General features: G+C 35.1%; 1 protein-coding gene across 1 annotated transcript; it reads left to right on the top strand.

The window, feature by feature from the left end:
* The first annotated feature begins 11,641 nt into the window (after positions 1–11,641).
* On the top strand, positions 11,642–15,225 carry LOC142981285 (sodium channel protein Nach-like). Its single transcript, XM_076127083.1, has 6 exons — positions 11,642–11,767; positions 12,113–12,249; positions 12,542–12,735; positions 14,093–14,225; positions 14,479–14,588; positions 15,080–15,225. Exons 1-6 carry the CDS (start codon positions 11,642–11,644, stop codon positions 15,223–15,225), a joined length of 846 nt encoding a protein of 281 aa, XP_075983198.1.
* The last annotated feature ends 27 nt before the right edge of the window (positions 15,226–15,252 follow it).

Genomic DNA, 15,252 nt, shown 5'->3' with positions numbered 1-15,252 from the left:
ATTTTTTCATCGTATAGGTAGGTACCAACCTACATTTTTTATGTACTTTTTTATAGTTACCGTGACCTGAACAATTAATTTAAAATTAAACTAAACCAACAAGCTGCACCGTGTAGATTAAAAGATAATTTCAATGGTTAATATTAATTAATAAGCATTTCGTGACTGTTCCTTTACACGTGGATATTTTAAATACATTTATTAAAGAACTTTTAATAAATGTTTAAATAGAATGTTTGTTCAAGCTTTGTCAATTTAATGAACAGTTGAAAGCGTTCGAGTGCAATAATGTCGCGAGAATTCTGGGTTTTATTGAGAAGATACTGTTTAGAAAGCACTTTGATCGGACTGAAGTACTTTTATGTGTATCCTGACTTCTTGTCGAGGTAAGTCATTGAAAAATGCTAATAAAATTGATTGTATTTGAGGGTTTGTTCAAAGAATTTCTCTTGGGCCGCTTGCGAGTTTAGTTTGACTACCTACCCACATTTTTAACTTACAGAAAGGACGTTTGGAACTATTTTGAAAAAAAGTTGTATTTACTCAATAAACAAACATGTAAACCTGTTAATTACAAATCTTTCAAGTTTAAACATGAAGAAATAGAAATCGTGTGATATATCGTGTGTAGTCGTACTCTTTCTTGACTAAAAATCGGTTTACAGTTGAAACTTTTCGGTTTAGGAAATTGAAAAACAAAATTAGGTAGGTATCTTAAATTGTACATAATTGTTAATTTTGCCTACAATTCCAGATGTTTCTGGGCATTGAACTTGATAGCAGTACTAGTAATGTCGTACATGATCACTTCGCTGCTGTACGGCCGCTTCGACGAGATGCCCACGCGCGTCACCATCGAGAACCAGTTCGAGAGCGTGTACAACCTGCCTTATCCTTCCATCACGCTGTGCTCACCGAACCAAATGACGGTGTCATCTTTGGAGTACTTTAAAAGGACTCTTGTGTAAGTTTGTATGACTACTCTTTGCTTCAATTTGTTAGTAACAAAGTAGTATGACAGTACAACTTTACATGAAGCCAATTTGAACTTTGAAAGTTGGCCGTAATAATGGACTTTACAGGTCGTCTTAGATTACTGATTAACCTATTTTTTATAGTTTTTAAAATATAATTAATTGAAAAGAAGTTTCCTACCACGCGAGTGATTATGCTTGGTAGACCGCAGTTACTGTGACCGGGCAGATTTTGTAACTTTTCTTGCGTGATGTAGGATTTTCAGCTTTTAGACGCTAGATGGCGTTACCATCCACACTTTTGTATAGATCAATATGATGCAGCAAATAACCATATGGGTTTTTTAATAGAAATACCGCCCTTGTATTATATTATTATTATCAACTATCAACTCCATTTGATCCGAACGATAATGCAAGTTGCTGTATATACTGAGGTCAAGGTGATATGATGTTGGGTTTTTCTGCTAGGAAGTTCCAGTTTATGGCACAGATGCCATATGTGTACACAGTAGGTATGCTTTCGATAAGAAATCTTACACGTGGTGTATATTAAATCAAATATTCTTTTAAATTAAAATGTAAAATACCACATTTTTTTTTGTAAGTACATACTATATGCTATGTCAGTCAACTGTGCTTTGTAAAACACATTGGATACTTATTTTCAATAAGCAGAAACTTTTTTGGAACTATGCAAAAAAGTTCCAGTTTGGTGTTTTTAAATAATATAATTAGGTACCCGGTAGGTACTTTAATGCCCCACTGCTGGGCAAGGGTCTGCTGCCGAAATGAGGCATAGGTTTAGTCTTGAGTCCACGACGCTGGCTAAGTGCGGGTTTGCCATCTGCATACCTTCATTTATTATTCATTCATATATTATTTAATTTATATTATCAAAAAAAAATATAACTATTATTTTTTTAAGGAAATCTTAATAATTATTCGTAATTTTTACCCAAAATGAACTTTGCAGAGATGGCAACGTAACAATGGATCTGAGTGTTGCGTTACCGCAATCTTTGGGCTTCTACGAACTTATCGATGGCTTGAAGGAAGAGGACCTCAAGCACCTCCAACATGTCTTAGATGTCAATCGATACACTGTAAGCTTTTTAAAACCTCTACCTTAGTTTTTACCACACCCGTACCGCGACTCTGTACCGACAAACAACCGGCTTGCTATCTAGAAATTTTGTATGACAGTCGGTTCAGCGCCTCTAGCGTACGTTATAGAAATTATATCGTCAGTACATTTTAAATATCAAACCCTCGATTCTTCAAATTGTAGAGAATCGTGCTACTGATTCCTGCTGTTTGAATTGTAAAGTTGTTACTTAGTACTTATTATATTGGCTTAGCCTTTGTTTCAAACTTTGTTGGAGTCGGCTTCCAGTCTCACCGGATGCAGCTGGATATCATTGTTTTACATGGAGCGACTGCCTATCTGACCTCCACAACCCAATACTTTGGTTATAACACGATACCCTTTCGGTAAGACTGGTTGTCAGACTTTCAAGCTTCTGACTACTGTTAACGACTGTCAAAGATCTTCGTATATGACAGCCGAGACCCACAATTTAACGTGCCTTCCGAAACACGGAGAAACTCGATTTGTATAAGATGGTCACCCATCCACAGAACAACCTCGGCAAGCACAGCTTAACCTCAGAGATCGCTCCGTGCGGCTGTTGTTAACCAAGCCACGAGCTCCTCCTCCTCAAGTTGTTACTTAGTACTTATTAAATCTAAATAAATTTAACCCACTGCTGAGACTACCGGTAAGCAAGGTTTCCCTCCCGGATTGAGAGAGAGCGGTCAGGTTTTTAGTCCACCATGCTCGCCAATTGCGGGTGGGGAAGTACTAACTATATGTTAAATATAAAGTCTTATATTATAGGTAGTTATGCATCCTGCTAGGCCTCTACAAACAATAGCAATAGGTTAGAGAACAATAATCAATGGGTTAGAGTTACGGTGTCAAATGCTAGTTGGTCAATTACTGTAACTTTAATGAGCGCCAAAACTATAACCATTTGATTAACGATTACTTGTTCACTGTTAAGACCATTTATGAATACCATGATTGTATGTATCACGCCATAGCGGATACCACGTGACTAAAACCACATGTATAAAAGCTTTGTCATTTGTACCATAATCCAGTTCTGTTCCTGTAATTGTCTCGGCTTGATGCTCTGCGAGCACACCTTTATTTTAATTAAAATAAATATATTTTTTTTTAATAAAGTGCTGTCCATTAATTTGACTGGCGCAGTCGGGTCGGATCTTAAGTTCGCGTAAAGTTCGTCGTTCCGTACACAAAAATCGGTACTTCGCGGCAACTAACAGCCTGACTAAGATTCGAAGAACTTACAAATTTCGTCAAATACCGCATCGGGCAGCAGCAGCATCTCGCTAACATCGTTCAAGACAGCAACTCGGCATGGGCAGCAGCAGTTTACTGTGAGTAAATCCTTATTCGCACTGTTTCCATAACCCCGTGTCTATCCTTATATATCTAACTGGACCAAACATCGCTAAGTTGATATATCCACTCGTATTTTCGGTCAAAATCGCGGAATCTACGATTAGTTACAGTTTTCACTTGTATTTTTCGACAAAAATCGCGAAATCTACAATTAGTATAGGAACGTGTCTTTTCGGACAAACATAGCCGAATCTACACTTAGTTTAAGCGTATATATCGGACAAAAATCGCCGAATATACTTTATTAATCTTTTGCCCTAAAAATAATATATATTTGTAAAAATGGCAACAAACGAGCCAACAAATACAATTCAACTTATTCCTAAGGAAATTCAAGCGATTATCCCACGCTTTGATGGCGACGGGAAATTGTTAAACTTATTTATAACTAAATGTGAATATGTAATTAAGTCATTTAGAGGGGAAAACAATCCCGCTCAAGATATCTATTTATATCACTGCATTACCAGCAGATTAATAGGCAAAGCGGCCATATTAATTAGTGAAAGAGAAAATGTGTTCTCATGGGAGGAGTTAAAAAGATTATTTGTACAGCATTTTGGCGATCCACGCACTGAAGCCTGTATTGCCATAGAACTAGAGAATCTTAAGATAAAACAAGGAGAAACGTATATTGAGTTCTGCCATAGAATCCAGAATATAAGATCATCCTTAATATCTAAAGTCAACCTTTTAACTGACGAAGGCATCAAAGCAGCTAAGTATATTATATACAACAATACCGCGTTAAACGTATTTTTATATAACTTACCCGAGGAAATGCTTCGATTCGTAAGATTGAACAAATGCACCTCGCTGGAAAGTGCACTAAGTGTCGTAACAGAGGAGGTCAATTTCCAAACGCAATATCAATCTAAAAATAAATCGAACCATAAACCATTGCAATCTAAACCTATCATACCAACGCCACAAAGTCAATTTAAATTCGGCATAAATAATAATACCCCACAAAACTCTCAGCATAAAACATTCCCTAATCTATTTAATAGAAATAATCCCGTTAATAATCAAATGAGATTCCCTCAGCCTAACAAGTTAGGACAACCTAATCAATTCCGTCACCCGCAACAACAATTGCCTAGAGCAGTTAATAATTATAAACAAAGCGGATTTTTCAAACAAAATCCCAATCATCAATTTAAATTCGGGATACCAAATCAATTAAATCAGAATCGTTTCCCGCAAAATACAACACCTAAGCCTAACACGGACGTCTCCATGCGAACGGCAGTAAAACAAAATAACATAGACGAATATGAGGATTATGAAACATATAACGAATGTATAGATATGGACGATCAGGAAATATACGAAAATTACGTAGAGTCTGAGGAAAATGAGGAAAATTTTACCATAGAAGCCTCACCGGACGATCACCGGAAATAATCAATTTAAACTATTCGCAAGCTCATAGACTACCTCATATCGAAATACCAGAACTAGACGCTATTTTTATGATCGATACTGGCAGTACGCGTTCTTTCATAAATCCGGAAAAAATAAATGAATATTTTCCTTATAATACGTATGAAGAGCCTTTCCAAGTAGTTAGCACACATGGTTGTAGCCAACACACGGAAGTAGCAAATATACCGCTTACGGAAACCTTTCAAACAGATCTTACTCATAAGTTTTTCGTTTATAAAGTTGACAAAGACTATGACGGCCTAATAGGCATAGATTTGCTAAAACAATTAGATGCTAACATTGACATGAAAAACCAAATATTACGAACAAATACCACCGAAATACCAATTCTTTATTATGAACACTTTAAAATAAATATTCCCAGGCGTTCTGAAGTCAAAGTAAAATTACCTACAACAGTAGAGAATGGCGAAGCTATTATCCCATTTACGGAATTCTGTTCAGGCGTTCGAACACCAGACGCAATGATAACATGTAAAGATTTTTATGCAGAAACAATCATACAAAACCTTAATAATAAAGACGTTCTAATAACACTAGAAAAACCATTGTTAGTCCACCCATTAACAGAATCACTTAAAGTAAATATGACAAATCATAACTTGAATTATAGTCAAACTAATTCAATATTAGAAGCTAATTTAAACAAGTTACGTTTAGAACATTTAAATAACGAAGAGAGAACCTGTATTCAAAACCTATGTCTAGAATATAAAGATATATTTTATTGCGAAGAAATCCCCTTGTCTTTTACTAACCAAGTAAAACATAAAATACGCACAAGCAATGAGGACCCTATATATATAAGACCTTATAGACAACCTCCAACAGAAAACGAAGAAATTAGGAAACAAGTACAGAAATTATTAGATAATAATGTAATAACTGAATCTCATTCCCCTTGGAGTGCCCCTGTACATCTAGTCCCTAAAAAATTAGACGCTTCAGGTGAACAAAAATACCGAATGGTAATAGATTACAGACGTTTAAACGAAATTACGGTCGATGATAAGTATCCTCTCCCAAATATTACAGATCTTTTTGACAAATTAGGTAAAGCTACGTATTTTACTACGCTAGATCTTGCTAGTGGCTATCACCAAATAGAAGTAGAGCCTTCTGATAGACAGAAAACAGCCTTTACAACCCAATCTGGTCACTATGAATTTAAGAGAATGCCCTTTGGTTTAAAGACAGCTCCAGCTACATTTCAACGAGCTATGGACAATGTTCTTAAAGGACTACAAGGAATGCATTGTCTAGTCTATTTAGATGACATCCTAGTCTTTTCTAATAGCTTACAAAATCACATAGAAAAGCTCAGAAAAATATTCGACAGACTTAGACAGACAAACTTAAAAGTTACATTAGATAAGTGCGAGTTCTTAAGAAAAGAAGTACTTTACTTAGGACACACTCTTTCTAAAGATGGACTCAAACCGAACCAAGATAAAATTAAAGCAGTTTTAAATTTCCCTATTCCTAAAACTCCCACGGAGATAAAAAGCTTTTTAGGTTTAATAGGCTATTACCGTAAATTCATCAAAGATTTCTCTAAGATCACACAACCTCTCACAAATTGTTTAAAGAAAGGTAGAAAAATCGTACATACTCAGGAATTCGTAAACGCATTCGAAAAATGTAAAGAAATATTAACAAATGCCCCACTTTTACAATTCCCTGATTTTAGTAAACCATTTTTATTGACAACTGACGCATCAAACTACGCAGTAGGAGCAGTATTGTCACAAGGCCCAATTGGTAGCGATAAACCAATAGCATACGCAAGTCGAACATTAAATGACGCCGAAACGCGCTATAGTACTATTGAAAAGGAACTACTTGCAATAGTTTGGGCATGCAAACATTTCAGACCTTATTTATATGGTAAAAAATTCATTATACTTAGTGATCATAGACCTTTAGTTTGGTTACACACGTTTAAAGAACCAGGCAGTCGTTTAACTCGATGGAGATTAAGACTAGATGAGTATGATTATGATATTAAATACAAACCAGGTAAACAAAACGGAAACGCTGACGCACTTTCGCGTATTAAAATAAACGCGATTGATAAAGATAATATGTCAACCCAAGTAAATTCCCCCGATACAATAGTTATTTCGGACGATGAGGAAATAAGATCAAGAAAATCGACATATTCTATACCATCTGTCGACAGCCAAACTGTCACAGCATCCGAAAAGGACAACTCAACACTTGCTACAGTACATTCTGAAGAGAATACCGACTCTTCCGACTTACCGATATTAGACGAAGCAATCGATACAAAACCAAACCAAATACTTATATATACATGGAATAGAAATGAACTAACTGTTAAAGATCTATCGCGCGACAAACAGAAAATATTAGAAGTCCACATGCCAATAGATAATTTAGAAATAATTAAACAATTTCTTAAAGAATACATTAGACCTAAAATCAAACATTTTATTTACTTTGAAGACCATAGACATCGCGAGTCGTTTACAAATATTATAACACAATTGTTTAAAAAGGACTCAATTAAAATATTCGAATGCACTAAGCGTGTAGTTTACGTCGAAGACGAGAATGAACAACGTCAGATTGTATTGAAATACCATAAAGGTAAGACATGTCACAGAGGCATTAAAGAGACAATAGCACATCTCAAGAGAACTTACTACTGGAATAACCTGCACGAAACAGTCGCAAGCATCATAAATTCATGCGAACCGTGTAAACTCATGAAATACGACAGAAAACCCATTAAACCCGAACTTCAATTAACTCAAACGCAATCAAAACCTTTCGAAGAGATATTTATAGATATATTTTCAATCGAAAACACTTACTTTTTAACAATTATCGATGCATTCAGTAAATTAGGACAAGCCTTCGAAATCTCAAGCAGAAATACACCGGAAATAATTAGAGCGCTAATTAAATATTTCTCGTTTTACGGAATACCACAACGCATTAGCTCAGATCCCGGAACGGAATTTAATAATAACCTATTGAAGGAAATGTTATCATTCTACAAAATAGACTTACATATAGGAACACCCCATAATCCAAATTCCATGGGTTTAGTTGAAAGATTCCATTCAACAATCACGGAAATATACAGACTAGCTAAGTACGAACGGAAGGTAACAGACGCAGCATCCGTCATGACTTACGCTATTATCTCATACAACCAATCTATACACTCTTCAACAGGTCTTACACCTTTCGAAATAGTCTTCGGACATACCGAATCATCGGACGCATTTAACGTAGACTTTAATAAACAATATATACAACAATTAGTTCAAGAACACGCGAAACGCACAAAATATTTATATAAATATCTAACTGACAAAATGATCGACTCTAAAACTAAAATAAAGGAAAAACGTGGTGGTGAGACAAAATTCAACATCAAGAAAGGAGATAAAGTTTATGTAAAAGGCGTTAATATTAGGCGCAGTAAAGATAAACCTCGATACCAGAAAGCAACAATTACGGGCGAAATAAATCGCAACACTGTCCCAGTAAAAACTAAAAACAGAGACACTAAGGTCGCTATTAAAGACATAAAACGTCCTTCACAGGTACATCCTGTCAATGATGACACTAATAATCCAAGGCCGGGCCCTTCAACTTCAACCGATTGAAGACAACCCAGGTATACTTCCTGTGAAAGAAGGCCAAGCATCAGTAAGCTTTTATAATTGGGATATAATTAAAATATTAGACTTAGAATTGATTTGCACTAATTTAGACTATAATATTAATAAATATGATGAAATTAAATCATATATGATAGATAAGTTAAATAATATATATAATTTAGATGGTAGTATTATCGACGCCGAGCTCCAAGTTCAATACATAATGAATCTTACGCTAGAAAAGTATAACCAACTTATTCCAAATATTAGAATGAAAAGAGGTTTAATTAACCCGATTGGTTCTATAATTAAAGCAATCACTGGTAACTTAGATAATCAGGATGCCATTAGATATGATCAATTAATAAATAACATCCAAAACAAACAAAATACGATCATAAATAAGGTGACTTTAATATCTAAGATGATTGACACCTTTGTCAATACAACAAATTCCACCAGAAATAATTTCATTATATTAGAAAAAACAATTGAAGAGATTCAGGAAATTCTTAACAGAACACAATATCAAAGGAGCAAGGAACTTATTATAAATACTTTTAATTTACTTATACATAATTTTCAAATTTTATTAATTAGATTAGACGAAGTCGAGACAGCAGTCGCTTTTAGTAAAATAAATATTTTACATCAATCTTTATTGACTACCAATGAATTGTATAATTTACTAAGAAAAATAGAAAAAACAGATAAAGTTATATTCCCTGTAACTATAGATAATTTAATTAAGATAGAAAATAGTATAGACATTAAAGCATATGTAAAGGGCAAACGATTAACTTTTATCATGTCAGTACCAATGGTTCAGTCGGACACCTATAACTATTTTTCCCTACACCCTTTTCCTATGTATAACCCAAAGCTAAATTTAACTTTCCTTATAACTCCTAAACATTCCTACATCCTTGCGAAGGGATTGAAAACCGTACCATTATCTCAACCTTGTAAGGAGATAGACCAAGGAAAATTCTTATGTCATGAAGATTATATGTCTGTACAAAATGAAGATAAATGCATCGAAGATTTGATGAAATTCTCTACACAAATAACGTCGTGTGCACCAATACCAGTCGAATCTTCCGACGTAAAGATCAAAGCTTTACAACCAGACTCCTGGATAATCTACACCGGAGTTCATACACTGCTAACAGAATATTGTGAAAACGATATAAGCCAACATAACATTATCGGCACATATATCATAACATTGGACAACGATTGTAGAATCGAAGTTGGGAAGATAACGCTGAAGAAACAAACACGTCTTCAGGTAGCATCAGTAACGTTCCGCAGTATGCCGAGCATCCACCTGCCCAACATAGTTCCTCCAAAGGAAACAATGCAGCGCAAGGCGATTAACTTGGATCAAGTAAATATGGAAAACTTGCAGTTTCTTTCCCACGCATTAAAAAGTGAAGTGATAACAAGTGAAAAGCCAATAGACATAGTGAATATACACAGTGTTAGTCTAGGAACTATATTAATCTATGTAATCCTAGTTATAATATTTCTTGTTCTTGTATACCGTTACAGAGGCAAAATTATGTGTAATCAAAATCATCATCCTAAATTTAACAAAAATTTAAATGACGATTTTGAACTTAAGGAGGGAAGAGTTATGCATCCTGCTAGGCCTCTACAAACAATAGCAATAGGTTAGAGAACAATAATCAATGGGTTAGAGTTACGGTGTCAAATGCTAGTTGGTCAATTACTGTAACTTTAATGAGCGCCAAAACTATAACCATTTGATTAACGATTACTTGTTCACTGTTAAGACCATTTATGAATACCATGATTGTATGTATCACGCCATAGCGGATACCACGTGACTAAAACCACATGTATAAAAGCTTTGTCATTTGTACCATAATCCAGTTCTGTTCCTGTAATTGTCTCGGCTTGATGCTCTGCGAGCACACCTTTATTTTAATTAAAATAAATATATATTTTTTTAATAAAGTGCTGTCCATTAATTTGACTAGGTACACGTAAATCTTATTTTGCATTTCAGCATGACTGTCTGTTTATTGAAGGCTTTCAACAAAAAATAACGGCAATGATCAGCTTTATACCTACTAAAGACGCTACTTGTTTGCCTATGCTTAGTCATGCTATCGTTGATAATTATTAGAATTTGGAATTTGTATCAAAATCAATTGCCACCTTCCAGTGGGTTCTTGTCTTTGTAAAATACTTTTAAGAAAATAGCGAAATGGCCCGTTTTAGTCCGGGTATAGACTAGTACAATTTTATTCCGTTGTGTTCCATTCCCGAGGGAATTTTGTCCCATCGGTCCCATACGAACCTAGTCCTTACAGTTACAAACAAACAAAACTAATAAAAAAAAGGATTATCCATTCAGTTGAATTTCATTCAATTCAGTTTAATTGTTCAAAATGTTTGTGCGTACTTTAATTATATCGATAACTAGATACGTACTTAACTGCTGTGTGTTCAATTTACAGATTACTGAAGTAATGGGTAAAATGCCATTGAGTTGCGCAAGATTTCTCAAACTATGCTTTTTGGAAGGAAAACCATTTGATTGCATGCATTTGTTTAGACCGGTCATCACGTCGCATGGATACTGCTGCGCTTTCAACAACAAATACTTTTTTGATGGAAAAAAGTAACACTTTTTCGTATACTTAAGTATATATTATGATCATGTCATAAGATCCAATGTTTTAATTTATTATTGATCGCAATATCTTTTGACTGCCTCCGTGGCGCAGTGATTTAGGTCGCCACTCCGCTACCATTGCGTCGGGACGTCGTGGGTTCGATTCCCACACGTAAGAATTATTTGTGCAATACACAAATAATTGTTTCGGGTCTGGTTGTACTTTGTGTCCGTTGTTTGTATGTTTGTAAAAGTCCCCGCGACACAAGAGCAATTCTTAGTGCGGGAGTTGTCTTTTTTATTAAACAAATTAAACATAGGAAAAATAAATTATTTAGTCTATATGTAGAGCACTCAGCACAGTAAAATAAATTCAGATTTAGGAAAAAAGCTAGACTTTTTTCTTGGCGACTTATATTATATTTTTTCCAGGGTAGCTATGGATCGTAGTTTTTTTAACCACACAGTGAAAGCTATTGGTTTCCACTCGTCGTTGTCTGTGGTGACAGATTATGAACCTGCTGATGCCATCCCCGGGACTATACTCAACGCTGGATCTGTACGAGTTAGTATTTTATATTTATCTTCTTAACACGATATTTAAATAAAAGAGATAGAGAGATACAAAATCTAACTTTATAAACAATTTTTACATAAGTCCAGTATAGTTTCTTTTAAATAAGTATTGATGCCTTTTAGCCAAAGTTATTGTAATGTCGTAGTCCTGAATGCTAAATAACCTAAGGACTGCTAGCTTCTAGTGGCTTAATAGGCTTTGCTATTAACTCCAGAATTCCTCCCAAGGACCAGGACTTTTGCAGACCAGCATTTGCTTCCAGCTATCATTGTATTTATATAGGCAGTGTAGGAAGAGAGTTCTCTTTCTAAACTTGTATTGGTTCCTACACAGGTAATGTTGACAGACTGGACGGAGTTCCCGGTAGACTATGAGACGTTGTTAGTGGATACCAATGGCGAATCATTTATGTTCCTACGTGCTACGTACACTTACTGTTCCGAAGAAGTTCACGCTCTACCTGCTTTGAGGTAAGTCCTTACAAAATTATAATTATCTACTTGCTATAAAAGTATCTTTCTTTATGATCATAGTATCTTTATGATCGTGTTCAAAATGTAGCATCCAACGAGCAAATTTTCTACCTTCTGATGTTTGTGCCATAGAACGGGAATGATTTTGGGTTCACGAGAGAAGGTCATCAATGACAAAAGAAAGCAGAGAACGATAGCGCCGATCGAGAAGCATAGACAAAATGTATAAAGAAATTTTTTGGACATAATATACATTTTCTAACACCCTAATTCCTTTTCATTATTCCAGTCGCAACTGTTTATTTGATAATGAGCGAACCCACCGTCCATTCTTCCACGACTACCACAACTCAGACTGTGACCACATGTGTTTCGTGATGGCTATCTTCAAGACATGCGACTGCTGGGTCTTCTTCCTGCCGAACTTGAGGTTCCCTAACGTCTGCAAATTACCGGATATTCTGTGTATTATGAATGTTAAAAGTAAGTATTATCGCAGTTTTATGAGTACAAATTTAGAAAAACCGGCCAGGTGCGAGTCAGACTTGCGCATGAAGGATTCCGTAGCATCATTATCATAAAAAATTACGAAAATATATAATTTGTAAAAAAAAAACAGCTTTCTAGCTATTACGATTTATGAAATACGGCCTAGTGACAGTCGGACAAACAGGCAGACGGACCGATGGAAAGCGGAAGTGTAGCAATAGGGTTCCGTCCTTTTAGGTACGGAACCCCTAAAATGAACACTGGAAATACACCCAGTTATTAATATGGGCGTTAAGATATCAACAACTTTTATTTCTACTTTTGCTTCTTTATTATAGTTTTACTGTAAGTATCCCTGACTCATTTTTCGCACCTATTAAGATACTGGCTTAGTACCTAATCTAATTCCAGGTGAGATTCGTAGCAATATGTACAAATGCGCAGTCTTAAATCGGTAAATTCGTTGCAGAAACCTGCTTGTCTCATCGTTGAGTATGGAAAAGTATATTTTCATTGTTGTATAAAGAAAATTTCAGCAACTCTATCCATCCCACTTTATACTTTCTTGTTTAATTAAATAACGGAAGACAAGATTAGTATGATAAAACAATTGATATTTGCTTAACTTCCAAAATAAACAAGCGTGATGAACATGACGTGTCTCAATTGTATGAAACTGAAACCAGAAGTAGATAAAGACGTATATATGTTGTTATGAGTATGACTCAACGCTTCGTAGAACTGACTGACTCACGCCACAATAAATAACTATTATCAACATATAATTTCCATTTTCGTGATTATTTACGCACTATGTACTTTGAGGTCAATGATTTTTTGGATGTAGTTACATATATGTTGACAAATGTTATGAAATGTGACCTCTATTGAGGTAATTTGTGTTTTTAAGGTCGTTTGCTATATTTGTTCTTGAATGGTATTTTTTTCTGGAAAATAACATTTTTTTAAATTAGGTATGATTATTTAAATTGGCGCCTTTTTTCTTTTCTTTTTATTGGTAGTGATGTGAAATTGTTGCTAATTAGGTAGGTACTGATAATTATTATATGTATATTATGACAGTTATCGCAATGTTTTATGTAAGCGTAGGCGTGGTAAAGTACCAAATCAGATTCAACTAAGGGAGGGGAGAAGGGCCATAAGGGCAAAATATGAAAATTAAAACGATATGTTAGAAATCAGTGCTGTAGAAAACTGGACTTTTCTAAAACCGTCTTAAATATTTTTTACTTAACTATGAGCATAATTTTAATTTCCTTGTGTTAGTTTTAACGTGAAAAACATCTAAGCCACTAAATAATTACTCTATTTTGCTTTTTTTATGTTTCAGAGAACATGAGTTACTGGTTGGCCACTTCCCTATGTGACTGTCCGAGGGACTGTGAGTCGCGGAAGTACCGCGCTGAACTGTCTGTAGGCAACTTCCACGCCATACCGTATTTAATCAAGTCACAGAATCCATTGTACGTATTTTTTTCCTTCGGCTAATTCGTAACCTATTTTTAATTTTCTTGGGAAAATAAAACGGGTATATATTAAATGAGCTTTAAACTTCTTTAAATTTGCATACGGGTGTATTTCACGACACTGGGGTTTACGGCACACATAACATGGGTGATATTATGCACGTAGGCACTTATTAATAAATTAATACCTTTCCCAGATGCATGACACTCAAGATGTATTTTTGATGCTGATGTATTTTATAATTTTCAGTTTCGGTATCAAGTTCAACGCCAGCTCTTCGATAATGAACTTTATGTTCTCAAACCCGGTGTACATGAAGCAGAAGCAAGAAACAGTGATGTCTATCATAAGTTTAGTTTGTAAGTATTTACTATTGAGTGACTTTTGTAACACAATGCTACTGCGTTAGGCAAAAATGTGCCCGTTTACTATGTTGATATCTATCGCTTATTGCCAAGACTTCTATGTATTAAACTATACACGTAAGTTATCTAATGGTTACCGAGTTGTGGCTGTTATGTGTAGGCTTGCGAGACGGTCGTGGGTTCGATTACTATATAACAATCTTTTGTCTTATCCGCCAAAGTGGTTTTAAGTATGCTTATATTGTTAGCCAATCGTTTGTAAGTGTGTAAAATATTGTATATATTTTAATAATTATAAATAGCTTAGTAGCAAAAAACATATTATGATGGATATACTTACTTTCAGAAATTTATCAAAAATTCGGTTGAAATTCCACCTTATACCTTATGGGTAGAATTTTCGTATATGGTGAAAGCAGAATCATTCAAATTCAAATTCTTCCTATAATTATCGTTAAGGATTATCACTTCTCGCTTGGTTTCAGCTAATCTTGGTGGTGTATTCGGTCTGTTTATTGGATGCAGCGGTATCAGCGTACTGGAGATACTGTACTACATCTACCGAGGGATCAGCGAGTCTATACGACGACGTCTGGTCGCTCGGAGAAACAATGCCGTCGCTTGTCAGTAGACCGAGATGTCAAAAGACCGGGCAAGT

This window comes from Anticarsia gemmatalis, chromosome 19, assembly GCF_050436995.1.
Source record: "Anticarsia gemmatalis isolate Benzon Research Colony breed Stoneville strain chromosome 19, ilAntGemm2 primary, whole genome shotgun sequence".
Lineage (NCBI taxonomy): Eukaryota > Metazoa > Arthropoda > Insecta > Lepidoptera > Erebidae > Anticarsia > Anticarsia gemmatalis.
This window is presented reverse-complemented; position numbering and strand designations above follow the sequence as displayed.

Bases quoted from the DNA above. Each gene is read 5' to 3' on its own strand.
- LOC142981285 (XM_076127083.1), top strand. From the start codon at position 11,642: ATGGATCGTAGTTTTTTTAACCACACAGTGAAAGCTATTGGTTTCCAC. The intron at 11,768-12,112 runs GTTAGTATTTTA...GTTCCTACACAG, and splicing joins TCAACGCTGGATCTGTACGA to GTAATGTTGACAGACTGGAC. The intron at 12,736-14,092 runs GTAAGTATTATC...TTTATGTTTCAG, and splicing joins GTGTATTATGAATGTTAAAA to AGAACATGAGTTACTGGTTG.